The sequence below is a fragment of the Triticum aestivum genome, chromosome 7B (assembly GCF_018294505.1).
Source record: "Triticum aestivum cultivar Chinese Spring chromosome 7B, IWGSC CS RefSeq v2.1, whole genome shotgun sequence".
In the NCBI taxonomy this organism is placed as follows: domain Eukaryota; kingdom Viridiplantae; phylum Streptophyta; class Magnoliopsida; order Poales; family Poaceae; genus Triticum; species Triticum aestivum.
In genome coordinates, this window is record NC_057813.1 from 181,907,100 (window position 1) to 181,922,902 (window position 15,803).

Genomic DNA, 15,803 nt, shown 5'->3' on the forward strand with positions numbered 1-15,803 from the left:
ATATTATCAACATGTATTAATATGGATATAAAAAAATGATGTACAGTGACACATGAAGCAGGTTATGTCCATTTTATCGCCCGGTGCAACGCACGGGCATTTGTACTAGTAAAAAATAATGTATTTGTTGGTAAAAATCTTTCGCTAATGAAATAAAACACGCCATGTATTTTGGAAATAGAGCCTTTGACGAGGGGTAACCTGGAAAACAAGCACGCGCACTTCCCTTTCCTCTCTCCTAACGTCCGCCCACACCTCCCCCTCTGCCCGCCCTCGCCATCGCCAACCGCCGACGAGATCGCCCGCGACAAATCCCCCAGATCCGCCGCGGGCCAGCGAGCCGGGGAACCTAGCTTTGATGCGATTGCGCTAAGCTCGCGCTCCTGCCCCGCCCGCGCGCCATGGCGCACAGCGACCTCGAGCCGCTGCGCTCCGGCGCCGCCGCGCTGCCGTCCTCCTCTGACCCCGACTCGCCGACGACCCCGCGAAGGAACCGCGTGCGCGAGCTGCTGCGGAACCTTGACCGCCGGCTCTCGAGCAGGGGGCGCCATAACCACGTCGACAGCGGCCCGGCGTCCCCTACGGCGGCGGGAGAGGCGGGGGCGCCCAGGAGGGAGGAGGAGAGCGACGAGCTCGGGGACGGCGCGCCGCCCGAGTGGGCGCTGCTGCTCGTCGGGTGCCTCCTCGGGCTCGCCACCGGCATCTGTGTCGCCGCGTTTAACCGCGGGGTAAGCAAGAGATCTGCGTTGAGGAAAAAAATGCGTTATTTATCAGTTCTTTTAAACCTTTGCTTGTGGGAAAATCAGTATTCTGCAGAGATCTCTATGCTTGACCAGTGCAAGGTCTTTGAAATGTTCTCTGATCTTTCTATGTTGACTGTTTTCGTGAGTCTGTTGCGATGAGATAGATGGGTTGTGGGGATTTCCAGCAAACACTCTGGACTATGAATGCGGGTGTACGTTTACGTGCATTTGTATTACCTCTGTTCGGAAATAACTGACGCAGTTTTAGTTCAATCTCCGTTCGGAAATAAGACGCAGTTTTAGTTCAAAACTGCGTCATTTCTTTCCGAACGGAGGGAGTAGCTCTGTAGCACACTCCTGTATGAGGTAACACAGAGATGTGGAAGAAACTTATAGTCTCATCTGTGGGAAAAGTGATAGATCATAAGTATGAATTTGTGTGCCGTTCAGGGTGTCATGTTGGACAATGTTTGGGTGTTGTTTGATTGTCTTCACATGGAACATGATGCTACGGAGAATTGGTGATAGCGGTCTCTGCTAGTTAAGAGTATACGTGTTAGTGTATGCCTCGTGATGCTAATGGGGTGAGCAAGGGCCAAGGAGTTCTGTGTGCAGTATGTTAACCTGATGATGATTTGCCGGTTTGATAAGGTTTTGTGCTATTTAATGTCTTCTTGCTGCTGACTCTGGTTTTCTGATTTTGTCACTGATTTGCCTTGATGAAGATCAGATAGAAGCCTATTTGAGATTTAGCAAACTGCATGGGAAACAGAAAGGCCCTCATTCTGACGAGTTTGGATGTTCTGCCTGTGTATCTACCTTGCAACTGCCATGTGATCGCAGAGCTTAGCTCTGTTTTGCTCTTATATTTTTAAAAGCATTTGATTTGGAGAGCTTTTGAGTGGGTGTTGTGGTACCTTGGGAGTATTTTTGGGTTATTTCAGGTCTCTAATAGACTAAGGCCATCTCCGTGTTAAGATACTTCTATGTTCTCGCACTGTAATAGACCCATGCCCATCTCCGTCTGGAGCTACTACTAATTACTTTTCACTACAGGGTGAGATCTAAGTCCTTGTAGTTGTATGCTTGGTGTTTGTCTGTGTTTTTAAGCTACCAAGTTTTTATATCTGACGGAAAGGCCTTGCCTAGGAAGATCAAATCATTAAGCAGGAGCTATCCAAGCAGATTTAGTTGTTTATTGTTTGAACTAAAAGGTTCTTTTGTAACCTTCACCGTTTAGCTGTTTGAAAAACACCTGCCTTGCCCTTTTCAGGTGCATGTCATACATGAATGGGCATGGGCAGGCACACCCACTGAAGGAGCTGCTTGGCTTCGCCTGCAGAGGCTTGCTGATACTTGGCATAGGATATTGTTAATTCCAGTAACTGGTGGAGTTGTTGTTGGTATGATGCATGGATTGCTGGAGATATTTGAGCAGATAAAGTTATCTATGTCATCTCAAAGGGAAGGTATCGATTTCATGAGTGCGATTTTTCCTGCAATCAAGGCCATCCAAGCTGCAATTACTTTAGGGACGGGATGTTCTTTGGGTCCTGAAGGGCCTAGTGTTGATATTGGTAAATCTTGTGCAATTGGGTGCGCTGAAATGATGGAGAACAACAGGGAACGAAGAATTGCTCTTATTGCAGCTGGATCAGCTGCTGGAATTGCTTCAGGTATACATAAATAACTACTTTTTTTATAGCTTACCAGGCTTGCCACCTGGTATATACCTAAGTAACTATATCTGTTCAAATTGTTTACATGCGTAAGATAGAATTAAAATACAACAAAATCCTGCTAAGATGCTAGGCAGAAGTTAAAGAAGAAAGGACGATGCAATAAATATGCAAGCAAGAAGGACCACAAATCATATTTAGGAACATTTTAGATCTTTGCGGGAGTGAACGGCAGATTCATATTTTTTATGTTACCAGCTCCTTAGTCCCATAACCCATGCTATTGAGTTTCTTTCCTATTTTCTCCCCTGACACTTGTCTATATGTTTAGGTTTTAATGCTGCAGTTGCTGGATGCTTTTTTGCTATTGAAACAGTACTGAGGCCACTCCGAGCAGAGAACTCACCACCATTTACAACTGCTATGATTATTTTGGCATCAGTTATATCATCAACTGTGTCCAATGTTTTGTTAGGGGAGAAGGCAGCTTTCATTGTCCCGACGTATGAACTAAAATCTGCCGCTGGTATTTTATCTTATTCCGATCAAATTTGGTATTACAGAAAGGTAGTTTTTGTTCAGTTAGTAGATTATGTGTTATGTGCTCTACTGTAGTAGGAAAATTAGGATGGTCTCATCTTGCACCTGGTTCTCTTTTCTGAACACCCATAAAAACGTGTGTTGTATCTTGCACCTGGTTTGTAGTTTTTATCTTTTGTTTTGCAAGAAATCAGTCGATATCCGCACCATGCATAAAAACATTGTTTTTGCTAGTTTTAGTAATTTCAGTAGGGCAAATATATATTTCCAACCCTGTTTTCCAAATAGTGTCACTATAGCCCAATTTGCTTGCAAATATGACACCTTATGTTTTTTGGTTCTAGGTAAATTTATCATGAGAAAATTATCTTAGTATCAAGCAAACATGTAAAAATTGGAAATATCATCCAATATGATTTCATGTGGGGACTCGGGTCCACATTGTAGTAACATGGTGGATATGGGCATGTTTGGTTAGTGCCATGGGTACCATGCCTGAGAAAAAGTAGTGCCTGGCCTCAGCCTGAGATGTTCATGATTTTTGCCTGGTCAGCCCAGCCTGGGATGTTGGCGTTTGGTTGGTGCCTGACTTGTAACATGCTTATGATGAGTTATATGTGTTGTGAACCAAATAAAATAATATGTCCTTTCTCTTCTCTTGCTCTTGTGGCGGACACAGTGATTCTCCGTTCTCTGGTTGATGGCTTTCAAAAGTCAATTCCAGAAAGAGCCATTTGATCCCCATCAAAGTTTGCATTGAAACCCTCACGCACTAATATACTTGAAACTCGATCTATTTCACCGCACTTCTACTTCCTGACATTTTAAAACAAGGTCCTTATATGAGAGGGGTTAGCTTCCAGGCAGCACTTGCCTGGCGTCCAGGCGTGAGGAATCGGAGGCCTGGGTCTGGCTAATCACTTGCCTGGACTAATCACCTCACCCAGGCCAGGCTAGTGTAGTATGGCTAGGGACTCGAACCAAACATTGCCCAGGCAACATCCAGGAAGGCCCCAGCCAGGCGTATCATGCCCAGGATGGAACAGGCCTAATATTTCCGACTTGCCAATCTTTGGTCTGACACTCTGACCAGTTGGCTATATACTCTGTTTTTAGCACTCCAGCATTTTTGGCCACAATATCCCATCTAGCATTCATCTTCCCCTTTCGAAACAAAGAAACTGAAATAATGCTATGATGGATTAGTTATTAACTGATGAATTTATAATGCTTAATTCCTGATATAAAATCCTAGAACTGTGGTGGCTTGTGCAGGAGAGAAAACAGTAGTCGTAGCACCTTCTGTAGTCTCCTCGCTCTACCAGCTATGCAACTATAATGCACAGCTAGCAGCATGAGCCATTCCTTGTAAAATTTATATTAGTTTTTAGCACTTGTTGCTGTGATTCTTTTTCATCTGGCAGTTAAGACATTTATTAACTCAAAATTCTGATGTTCCGTAATGTGTATTTGTTATTGTCTAAATTTTCAGTTGTCTAAGTATGCAACTGACTAAAGTTATATTCTGCAGAGCTTCCACTCTATCTTATTCTAGGCATGCTTTGCGGGGTAGTGAGTGTGGTATTCAGGCAACTGGTTGTTTGGTTCACAAAGACTTTTGACTTGATAAGGAAAAAATTTGGTCTCCCTGCTGTAGTATGTCCAGCTTTAGGTGGTCTTGGAGCAGGTTTAATAGCTCTAAGATACCCTGGGATACTGTATTGGGGTTTCACCAACGTTGATGAAATTTTACATACCGGAAAAAGTGCTTCAGCTCCTGGGATTTGGCTGTTAGCTCAGTTGGCTGCTGCAAAAGTTGTTGCAACTGCACTTTGCAAAGGTTCTGGTCTTGTTGGTGGCCTATATGCCCCAAGCTTGATGATTGGTGCTGCTGTTGGTGCTGTTTTTGGAGGCTCAGCGGCAGAATTAATAAACTCTGCCATTCCGGGTAACACTGCTGTTGCACACCCTCAAGCTTATGCACTTGTAAGTTTTGTTTTTGAGCTAGGCAGGTAGTTTAAAGTTTGATACTGCCAAAATTAATACTATTTTCTACTCAATTCAGGTGGGAATGGCTGCTACCCTAGCCTCAGTTTGTTCAGTTCCATTGACATCTGTACTGCTACTCTTTGAACTGACAAAAGATTACAGAATTCTGCTACCTCTGATGGTAATGTCCATCCATTGCATTTTTTATTCTGCTGTAAAAGCATTCCATTTAGCATACTAAACATACCAAGTTTAAGCTTACACTTGTTTTCAATTAATAGGGAGCTGTTGGTTTAGCAATATGGGTTCCATCGGTTGTAAGTCACTCCAGCAACAAAGAGATGTCTGACGCTACATCTCCTCGCCATGGTTATTCTTCACTATTACCTCCAGCTGATAGGAGTGAGGCAGATGGGAGACGACCAGATGGAGATGATGTTGAACTAGCAATTCTAGAAGATGATCTATATCACTATGGTAGTAACAGTGAGGAGATGCTTCTCGATGAGTTGAAGGTCTAGCAGTTCATTTTCCGTTTTTTTAGTTTCATTTGAGTAAATATGCAATACTGTGCTGGCTATTTCATACCTTTCTAACAAGAACTCTTGCAGGTTTCACGAGCAATGTCAAAGCATTTTATTAAGGTTACATCTTCAGCCACTATCAAGGAGGCAACACTGCTTATGCACGATAAGCAGCAAGGTTGTGTTCTTGTTGTAGACAATGAAGATTTTCTTGAAGGGATTGTTACAGTTGGTGACATTCGTCGTAGAGGATTTGAATCAAGTGAAGATGCTAACAGTACTGGGGAAAATTCATCTGTCCTGGATGTATGTAACCTCACAATTAATGGCCTACAGTTAAATTCACCATCTGATTATCATTTCCTGTAAAACAATACACATCTTTACTCGAAGAGTCTTTTCAGGTGAATTCTGCTCTTGTTACATCGTGCCTCACACGAGGGTTTCAATACCATGGCAATGAAAGAGGGCTGGTGACCTGCTTTCCCGACACAGATCTGAGCACCGCTAAGGTGCTCATGGAAGTCAAAGGTATCAAGCAACTTCCAGTGGTCAAAAGGGGGGCTGGTCGTAGGAATGATGGGAGGCGTAAAGTTCTCGGGCTTCTTCATTACGAGTCAATAGGACGATGCTTAAGGTGATCCTTGTTATGACTTATACTTTTTATTCAATAGTTGGACTATTTCTGTGACAACGATGCACTTTTTTCCCATCAATAATTCTGTGCTAGATAAATGCAGCCAAGTGCCATGTGCCAACCACCTCCAGGACTCCAGATAAATCTATTGGCCCTGGTGTAACTTTGAATTTTAAACTGACAAATTCTTACATGACAATTGTTTTTCTTTTAGACTATTAAAAAAAAACTACTTTGCTTGGACAAGGAAAGAATGCACTGTACCCACTACCCACTTATATCCTCTCACTGTCTGACAAACAACATTTAAAAGCACAACTGACCTTATTTTCCTACCAAGATACCAGAATAGTTATAGTCAATCTATTGGTTTCCTTGGCTTTGACCCTCAAGCTCAATGCAGTTATCGTATTTTGGCTTCCTGCTTGGGGTGCACATATCACACTGCACAAAGATTCTTTTGAATAAAGCAGTATTGGGCCTGTGGCCATTCATTAAACAGATAGCAAATAACTTGTTGACAGTCATATCTTACAACATATGGCGGTTATTTTTCTTGTAACTGAAGCAGAGGTGGACTGTGAGTCTGTAGATACATTGATTGAAACTGACTCCTTGCAAAGGGGATATGACTGATCTACGAGAACTCTTGCACTTTCTTCCTGCCATACGAAAGCACTCTGATACGAATGTTTGAACAATGCTTGTGCAGGGAGGAGCTGGAGCGGTGGAAGGCGATTTATCAGAGAGAATTCCCAGCAGCCAGCAGTTAGCTGGCAGTGAGCATGGAGGCACCGAACATGCAGAGCTGAAGTTTTGGTTGTAATTTTTAGTGAAGAACATACCAAATACATAAAGGGACGTTTCAACAAACTTAGGGATTTAGGGTTAACTTGAACACCTCAGTTAAAAGAGTCACCAAATGTAAAGTGTTTTGGAGCTTGCCAGGATATACATTTCGTATGGATTACAGATTATAAGAGGTGATGGTGTGGTTTCAGCTTTGATGTTTCTGGGTTCTGACATGGTAATATACTGGGAACATATTGCTTGGCCTTTTGCAACTCAATCCAAAACAAATGTAAATTGGTTATTGTGGAAATTTGTTAGTACTTCGTGTCATATCTTATGTTGAGCAACTATGACTTGCTGTAAATAGGTGTGCTGTTGCGCCATAATAAAATGTGAAACCAGAATAACTCAGGATCTGCACTGCAGTGAGTTAAACTTTCAGATTAGGTAAAACGAAAGCATGTAAAGTTTTACAGTATCTGACTTGAGTTGATTCAATGTTAGCTTGAAACCTGAATATTTCAGCAACAAAGGTAATGCCCTCTCCCAGAAACCATATGGCAAGTTTGGTTAGCTACCTCAGATCTTAATCCATTTTTCCTGCTTAAAATCATCTGAATTCTCTGTGTTCCCTTTTTCTGTATAAGATGAGGCCTCTGTAACCATGAAATGAAACTGAAAAAAAAGTTCACATGGAAGAACAAGGGTACATCACCAAAATTGTTTTTCACATACAAAAGCATAACATACTGCATGTCTCATCTTACAAGAGACCTGAATATTTTTACATGTTAGGACCCTGAGACAACCTGCTCATCAGCTGCTGGTAAGCTGCCGGACCAGTTCCACTCTGATCTGCTGGCCGTGCCGCCGGATTCCCCTTCACCTCCCTTGCCTGCAGCACAAGCCTTGGGTTCCCCTGCATCGCCGATGGATGGCCAGCCATCATCTGCGCCGGCACTGGAACAAGCGCCAGGCCACGGGGGAGCACTCCGAAGGGGAAGCCGCCTGCTACACCGAGCTGCGCAAGTGAGCCATAAGCGGCAGCGCCGCTGTACTGAGGGATGATACCTCCTTGTGCTGGCGGTGGCGCAACACCACCATGGCCCGAGCTTGGGTGGCCATTGTTTCTGTCAGCCGGAACTTCATGGGTGTGCTTGCCCTCATACGTCGTGATGACCGATTTCAGGTCATTCGACGCCCTCTCGACGTGCTTGCGCACCGGGCAGCCCGGGTGCGTGCATTTGTAGTAGCTCCTGCACACATATATGAAAGGGTTTCTTCACTGCTGAAGTGTTTCTGAAGCTAAACATCTTCCTACTAAGGGGATGAAAGAAACCGCAGCGACAATAGAAATGACCTTGGATTTGGGTTTCCTTTGACGACTTTCTGCCCGTACTTGCGCCAGCGGTAACCGTCGTCGAGCACATCGACCTCGCTGGTGGTCTGCACAATGACGCGAGCCTCTCGGACAGCTCTCGACGCCAGAGCCCCTATGTCTATACTACCGATGGCGGTGGTTGGAGTGACATAATCCATCATTCTGAAATGAAACTCAAAAGAACCCATGATGTAGCTACGAACCAACATGGTTTACTGGAACTACAGCAGGCTAGTGTTAGGGAATTAGTGAAGAAGTCTAACTAACCTTCTCTTCAACTCGGTCGCATCTTTGTCCCTGTCAATGCCTGAAGATACAGTACCATGTGCTTCCCTGTTATTGTCCTCACCGGTGAGTGTCGGCGGCGAGACATCAATAGCTTCTCGGGTAGCTGATCTGTCTTCAAATCCTTCTCTGTTAAGAGAAGCAGACAGGTTTGTCGCAGGAACTTCACCGTGCGCATGTTGAAAGTGGTCATCTCGAGCACTATCTTCGCCATCGGCTTGCAGATTGTTGGAGTGCGAGAATGGGACACCTGGCCACCTGTCGGGAGGCGGTAAAGGGTGATTGTGAGAACCTTTGTAGACTATCTCCGTTATGTCACCATCTTGACAACGCTCCACCTTTTTCTTGACAGGGCAATTTTGGTGACTGCATTTGTAGTAGCTCGTTGGATGGTCACTATACTTCACTTGCTTCTTCCCATATTTCCTCCAATTATACCCATCCTCAGCACGAACAATGACCATCGCTGGACAATCTTCTCCATTTCTGTTTGCCTTGCTATCTTCTTGTTCGTTATCGGGGATACGGTGATTGTTCTCGCTTGCTGAGGCCTGGTTTTGATGAGTAACACCGGGATCCTGAACAGTAAAATCTTTTTCAGGTCAATGCATAACTGAACAGAGGATTTGACTTCGCTTGCAATTTTGCAAGAACGAGAAAACTGGCATTGCCGGATATAGTGACAGGAACTAGGCGATAAGACAGTACTAACCTTGGAGCAAATTACCTTATCGGCAATTGAAAAAGTTGGTTTAGACCTCAAAATTTGCTGGAAGGAGATTGTATGATCATCATGTGATAGCTCTTGAGCCTTCTTATGGACCGATGGTATTGTTGTTTTAGCATTAGTACACATCAGAAATGGCAATTTACCAGTCGTAGGAGAAGGTTGTGCCTGCATTTTATAACCATTTCCAAAAGTTTGAGACCGTAAACATTATACTGGGAGAATAATATCCAAAGGCAATAATAATCAACAATTTAAAGAAAATACAGATTGTCCAATGCAAATCAAAATCAAGCTATACTAGTCAGAGAATAGTTTGATCATGTACTGATAAAAATGCTCCCATTGGTGATCATTGCACATAAACTGACATTGACTGAGGCAGGGGAAGTAACATACGATTGCGTTGGGAAGAAAAACCGGAGACTCAAGAAGTTCCCTTGGACTCACGCCAGGTGGAATTATGATAGGAGACCGAATCGACGAGGAAAAACCAACACGGGAAGTGTCAATCTTGAGTGCACAGAAACCGTTCCTTTCTGCTGGACTGCCACTATCTGGGCTTGATTTCTCATTAGCATCAAACAGGTTTGGTTCAAAATGGAGAGAGGTTTTTGTAACTTGAGAACTTTCTCCCGGGCTCGAACCGACAGAAGCTTTGCTCCTCTCCATTCCATCATGAGGTTTGTTGCTGCCACTGTCACTGGAAACATCGGAGAAGGGACCGGAGCTGAAATCATCGTTGAACAGGCTCAACATGAGTGTTCTTGGGCTGGGTGTGGAGAGCATCCAATCCTCCATCACTGCTCCACGCCTGTTGCTGGCCCCAGCCATTACTGTAGCTGAGAGGCTTAGACTGAAACAGGGAAAGAAAAATACATCATTCACAGCTGAGACAAATGAGTATTTCTGGTAATAAAATGAAGAGCAGAAGGAGCAGTTTATGTAGAAACTCCATCATTGCAATCTATGCTAAGATGCTTGGATACATTAAACTACATACATGTGCAAATTCCTACGGGCCCAGTTAAAACACAACATGGAGCTTAAGCCCAGAAGTCCATTTTAAACATTGAACTATTATTCATATTAAATTCCGGACTTTCGAAACCTCCGTTTAAAATGAACAATAGACCAGTTTTAAAATTCGGTGTCATGTTTTGGGCATTTAAAAATATGTGCAAAAAAACATGGATGTTGGGAATGCTATGAAATGACAACGTACAAAAATTCATCAAACAAGTATGGCTATTTATGTCATGTTAAGAAAATGCGTGAGAAATTCAATTTGTCTTTTGTGTTTCCTGTATGGAACAGAAATGATCACATTGGACAGTAAAATCAAAAGAAATGGAAAAATAAAAAAAATCTGACTCTGTGGCATTGATTATGAACAAATGTTTTAGGTGCTTGCAAAGTTTGGTGGCCAAATACCGTCAAATGATCTCCATACAAACGGAATACAAATTCTGCTCAAACAGCACACATACATTTGAGCAGAAAGCCCGGGGTTAATATAAACTGTTTCATCGTATTGAGCTCAAGTTGGACCAAGCACATGGTTCAAAGTAGACTTGTTTCACAGTTAAAATTAGTAGCAACCTTGCATACATGAGACAGTTGAGTGAATCTCCCCCAGGAAATTACAGGACGAAATGTGGGAATCACACTTGCAACATCATCAATCTAATTCAGAGTAACAAAATAACTCTCAGAATCTCTAAAATTGATGCCAGCAATCAAAGAGAGAGAGAAGAAATAAGGCTAATAACTCACCTGAAGCGGGCTTGATTCCTTCTCCTCCCCGCGACAAAAAAAAACCAAGAAAAGGGAAGAACCTACGAACGGAGGAAAGAATTTTTCTGCAGAAAACAGCGGGAATGGATGGGATCCTTGTGCAGCAAGACGAGCAGGACCGAAGTGCGCAGGCTCACTCACTGGCTGCTGCTCTGTGCTGTGTGTATTTTTCTGCAGAAAACAGCGGGAATGGATGGGTTCTTGATTTTTTTTTCAGGGAAGAGAGAGAGAGAGAGAGAGAGAGAGAGAGAGAGAGAAGAGGAAGATGGCGGAGAGAAGTGTGGAGAAGATGTCGCGGGCGGTGATGGGCTCGAAAATTCGTGTGCCCAGCGGCGGAGCTGCTGCTGTGTCGTCTTCGCCGCCCACTTTGCCCCCGTCTTTGGTGGAAACCGAGGGCTCCTTTGATTCGAAGGAGTATAAGATTTTCAAAGGATTAAAATCCTTAGTTCTCTTTCTTCTATATTGGTTCTTTGATTCGTCCTACAGGAAATTTTCTATGAAATCTTTTATATTACATTTCATAGAAAATTTAACATTCCTTTATTTTTCTTATGTCATCAAACACTCCTTATTAACTCTATAGGATTCAAATGGGCTCAAATCCTATACTTTTCTATTTATACGTTTTTAAAATCCTGCAAATCAAAGAGGTCATGAACTGTTTCTTGCTAGGCGAAATGGTTTAACCATGGATGGTGTTAGAAGGGAAAGAGGAATTTGATGGAATTGTTTTATGTATTGCTTGAGCCTCATGGGCATATATATAGGAGTACATGGTCATCTTGGAGTACAAGTCAAGGCAGGAACAAATCCTACGCTATCCTATGTTTCCTAAATAAACATTATACTCAACATCCCCCGCAGTCACAACGGTAGCGACGCAGACGATGAGACTGGAGAAGAATCCGAAGGCAAGCCGACAGACACCCCCCACAGTCGTAATGGTCGATGCAGCGCGAAAGTCGTGGCTGGAGTGGAAACCGACGAGGTTGCTCAAGCAAGGCGGTAGCCCTTTGTGCCGTTTGTCGATGTAGCCGAGAGCGTGGGTGGTGGAGCCGTGGTCGAGGTAGCCATGCGAAGAATGCCGTGGTCGATGTCGAGTCAGGATGGCCGGTGTCGAGGAAGTCGCCGTGGAGCCGCGGGCGCAAGGGGGCGCCGAGTTAGCATGGGCGCAGTGGTGTCGAAGTAGGGGTGCGCCGGGAAGATGATTTTGTTGACGACGCGTCGCGGCGGGTTTGCCAAGCCCGGGAACACATCGTAGACGAAGGCACGCACCGGTGTTGCCAGCACCGGGCATGCGTAGACGGACGAAGACGAAGTTGACGAAGCGTCGCACCAGGCTTGCCAGGCCCGGGGACACGTCGTGGATGAAGGCACGCATCGGTGTTGCCAGCACCGGGCATGCGTAGACGAGGAACCTGCACGAGTTGTACGCCATGTCAAAGAAGTCGGAGGGCCAGCAGAGAAGAACTCGACGACGGTTGCGGCGTCCATCGGCGCGGGGCCAATATCACCAACGGTGGTTGGGGTAGATGAAGTGGTCGGGGTAGATGACGGCGACGCTGACGACGGGCTGGTGCTGGATGAAGACGAAGGAGGTGGACGGGCGGCTGCGGCGGCTACGGCGGCCAAAGAAAAGCGGCGGCGGCGGCGGCGGCTTGATTAGGAGCACGGCGGCGGTGCTCGAAGTAGGGGGAAAACCCTGACAACATGACGAAGACCAGCGCAGACGGTGGCGTTCCCGCGCCAAGGGAGACGGCGCGGCGCATGCCATGGGAGGTCGACGCGCGGTGACGGCGGAGTGGACCGCGGGCCGCGGCGCTACGGCCCAAAGGGGCGACGCATTGGCGGCGCGAGGGTCGGTGCGGCCACGGGGACGACCAGGAGCGGACGACCTAGGGGCGGCGATGGACCGCGGGCCGCGGCACTACAGCCTGAAGGGGCGACGCAGCGGTGACGCGGGTCGTCAGCCGGGAGAAGAACTACGGGGCGGCGGCGCTGCGGCCCGACGGGGCGACGCAGCGGCAGCCCATTGCTCGATCGGTGGAGGGACACGCTGAACTCGGGGACGATCTTCACGGGACCTGCGGAGGCGCGCGCAACCGACGGGCCAGGTCGGTCGCACGGCGTAGATGAGGCGGATCACGGCGGCAGGCGGGTGATCAATCCGATTACGCGCGAGGTCGGGGACGCCGCTCAGTGAAGACGGGGTGGCGGCGGAGTCCGAGATGAAGCCGGCGACGGCGGGCGGCAGGGTGGCTATGATTGGCCGCCGCATGGCGCGAGGCCGCCGGGTCGGGTGATGCAGGAGTCCCGATCGGAGCAGGGCGGTGATGGCTGGCGTAGATCGATAGGCGGGCCGGCGCGCGAACAGCGGCGGCAAAGGGCTGCCGCATGACGCGAAGCCGTCGGGTCGGAGCAACCGGCGGGCAGACACGCGGAGGACGCGCGAGGCCGCCGTTTCAGGACGACCGGCGGGCAGACGCGCGGATGACGCGCGAGGCCGCCAGATCGGTGAAGAAGCCGACCGATCGCGCCAGGGTTGGAGTAGAGACGCACGGATTTGTCGGCGATGGTGGCGACGCAAACCGATCAAGATTAGATCGAAAAAACAAAAAGAAACCGCCGATCAAAATGACCGGCGGGAGAGAAAAACCCCGGAGCAAGGGCTCAGGAAAAAGACTCTCTAGGGCAGCCGGTCAACACGACCGGCGGACGAACCCTAGGTACGGGCGGCGCGGCCGCCGGCGGCGGTCATGGAGGCCGACTGCCCCAGGGGCGGCGCGTGGGTGCGGAAGTGGCGGCGGCTAGGATTTAGAACCCGGAAACTGGTACTATGTTAGAAAGGAAAGAGGGATTTGGTGGAATTGTTTTATGTATTGCTTGAGCCTCATGGTCATATATATATAGGAGTACATGGTCATCTTGGAGTACAAGTCAAGGCAGGAACAAATCCTACGCTACCCTATGTTTCCTAAATAAACATTATACTCAACAGATGGATTTATGGCAACTCCAACTCGGATCACCTATTGGACATTATCAAATGTTGATGTGTCCGCGGACATGTGAGCAAGCTCAAATATCTGCCCCTTCAATGAAGAGAATAGAGAAAAGAAGGGAGAGGAAGCATTGTATATGCAATTAAGAGTGGTCCTATGGGGCATTAGCGCGGGAGGGGTGATGACAGACGGCGCGCCTTCGGCTCGCTTCAGTACTTGTAATCATCGCTAGGTGACCTACGGATCTGGATGCAACTTTTATCAATTCTGGTATTCACTGTACTTTTATTAATTCTGGTATTCATTGTACTGTCACTGTCTAATATTCAGAGCTAGAATTGTATTAACCAGGAACTACATACATGTGTGGATACATAGACAAAATACCGTGTCCCTAGTAAGCCTCTACTAGACTATCTCGTTGATCAAAGATGGTTAATTTTCTCAACCATAGACATGTGTTGTCATTTGATAAACGGGATCATATCATCGTGATGGACAAGACCCATTCGTTAGCTTAGCATTATGATCGTTCAATTTTATTGCTATTTTGCTTTCTTCATGTCAAATACATATTCCTTCGCAGTGGCGTAGCTAGGGGGTGGCCAGGGTGGTCCATGGACCACCCTGAGATTTCACTATACCCTATATATTATAGTAAAAAATAAGTAAAATCTAGTAGGAATAATTAAATACAAATGAAAGTTCTACTATCGGGCCACCCTGATTATTGAGCTGGTTATGCTACTGTTCCTTCGACTATGAGATTATGTAACTCCCGGATACCGGAGGAATGCCTTCTGTGCTATCAAATGTCACAATATAACTGGGTGATTATAAAGATGCTCTACAGGTATCTCCGAAGGTGTTTGTTGGGTTGGCATGGACCGAGATTAGGATTTGTCACTCTGAGTATCGGAGAGGTATCTCTAGGCCCTCTGGGTAATACACATCATAAAAGTCCTTGCAAGCAAAGTGACTAATGAGTTAGTTGCAGGATGATGTATTACAAAACGAGTAAAGAGACTTGCCGGTAACGACACTGAACTAGGTATGAAGATACCGACGATCGTCTTGGGCAAGTAACATACCGACGACAAAGGGAATAACGCGTGTTGTCATAACAGTTCGACCGATAAAGATCTTCATAGAATATGTGGGAGCCAATATGAGCATCCAGGTTCCGCTATTGGTTATTGATCGGAGAGGTGTCTCGGTCATGTCTACATAGTTCTCGAACCCGTAGGGTCCGCATGCTTAACGTTTGATGACGATGTTGTGTTATATGAGTTATGTGATTTGGTGACCAAATGTTGTTCGGAGTCCTGAATGAGATCACGGACATGGCGAGGAGTCTCGAAATGGTCGAGAGGTGAAGATTAATATATAGGACAATAGTATTCGGACACCGGAAGTGTTCCGGAGTGTATCGGGTACGTATCGTGTCACCGGAAGAGGTTCCAGGCACCCCCAACAAAAGATATGGGCCTATTGGGCCAAGAGGGGAAACGCACGAGCCACCAGGGGCTGGTGCGCCCCCCATATGGGCCAAACCAGGAGGATAAGGAAAGAGGGGAAGGGAAAAGGTAAGGGGGGATTCGACCTCCCCCTTCCTTCCCTCCTCCCTCCTTCCTCTCCGGCAAATAAGGAAGGGGGAGGGCGAATTGAGGGAGGAACCCCAAGTAGGATTCGACCTACTTGGGCGCC

The 15,803-nt window shown here is 46.3% G+C and overlaps 1 protein-coding gene and 1 pseudogene across 3 annotated transcripts; one reads left to right on the plus strand and one right to left on the minus strand.

Moving 5' to 3' along the window:
• The first annotated feature begins 210 nt into the window (after positions 1 to 210).
• On the plus strand, positions 211 to 7,119 carry LOC123156178 (chloride channel protein CLC-f). Of its 3 annotated transcripts, XM_044574341.1 has the most exons (9): positions 211 to 728; positions 2,017 to 2,419; positions 2,754 to 2,948; positions 4,494 to 4,948; positions 5,028 to 5,132; positions 5,233 to 5,466; positions 5,563 to 5,781; positions 5,880 to 6,112; positions 6,825 to 7,119. In XM_044574341.1, the coding sequence occupies exons 1-9, from the start codon at positions 402 to 404 to the stop codon at positions 6,883 to 6,885; spliced, it is 2,232 nt and encodes a 743-aa protein (XP_044430276.1). In that variant the 5' UTR covers positions 211 to 401; the 3' UTR covers positions 6,886 to 7,119. The 3 variants fall into 3 exon arrangements, with proteins under 3 accessions (XP_044430276.1, XP_044430278.1, XP_044430277.1); XM_044574343.1 differs by lacking the exon at positions 211 to 728 and having other exon boundaries at positions 2,332 to 2,419; positions 2,754 to 2,925; XM_044574342.1 differs by lacking the exons at positions 211 to 728; positions 2,017 to 2,419 and having other exon boundaries at positions 2,754 to 2,989.
• A 219-nt stretch (positions 7,120 to 7,338) lies between these two features.
• On the minus strand, positions 7,339 to 11,482 carry LOC123156179 (probable WRKY transcription factor 2; annotated as a pseudogene).
• Positions 11,483 to 15,803: the final 4,321 nt, after the last annotated feature.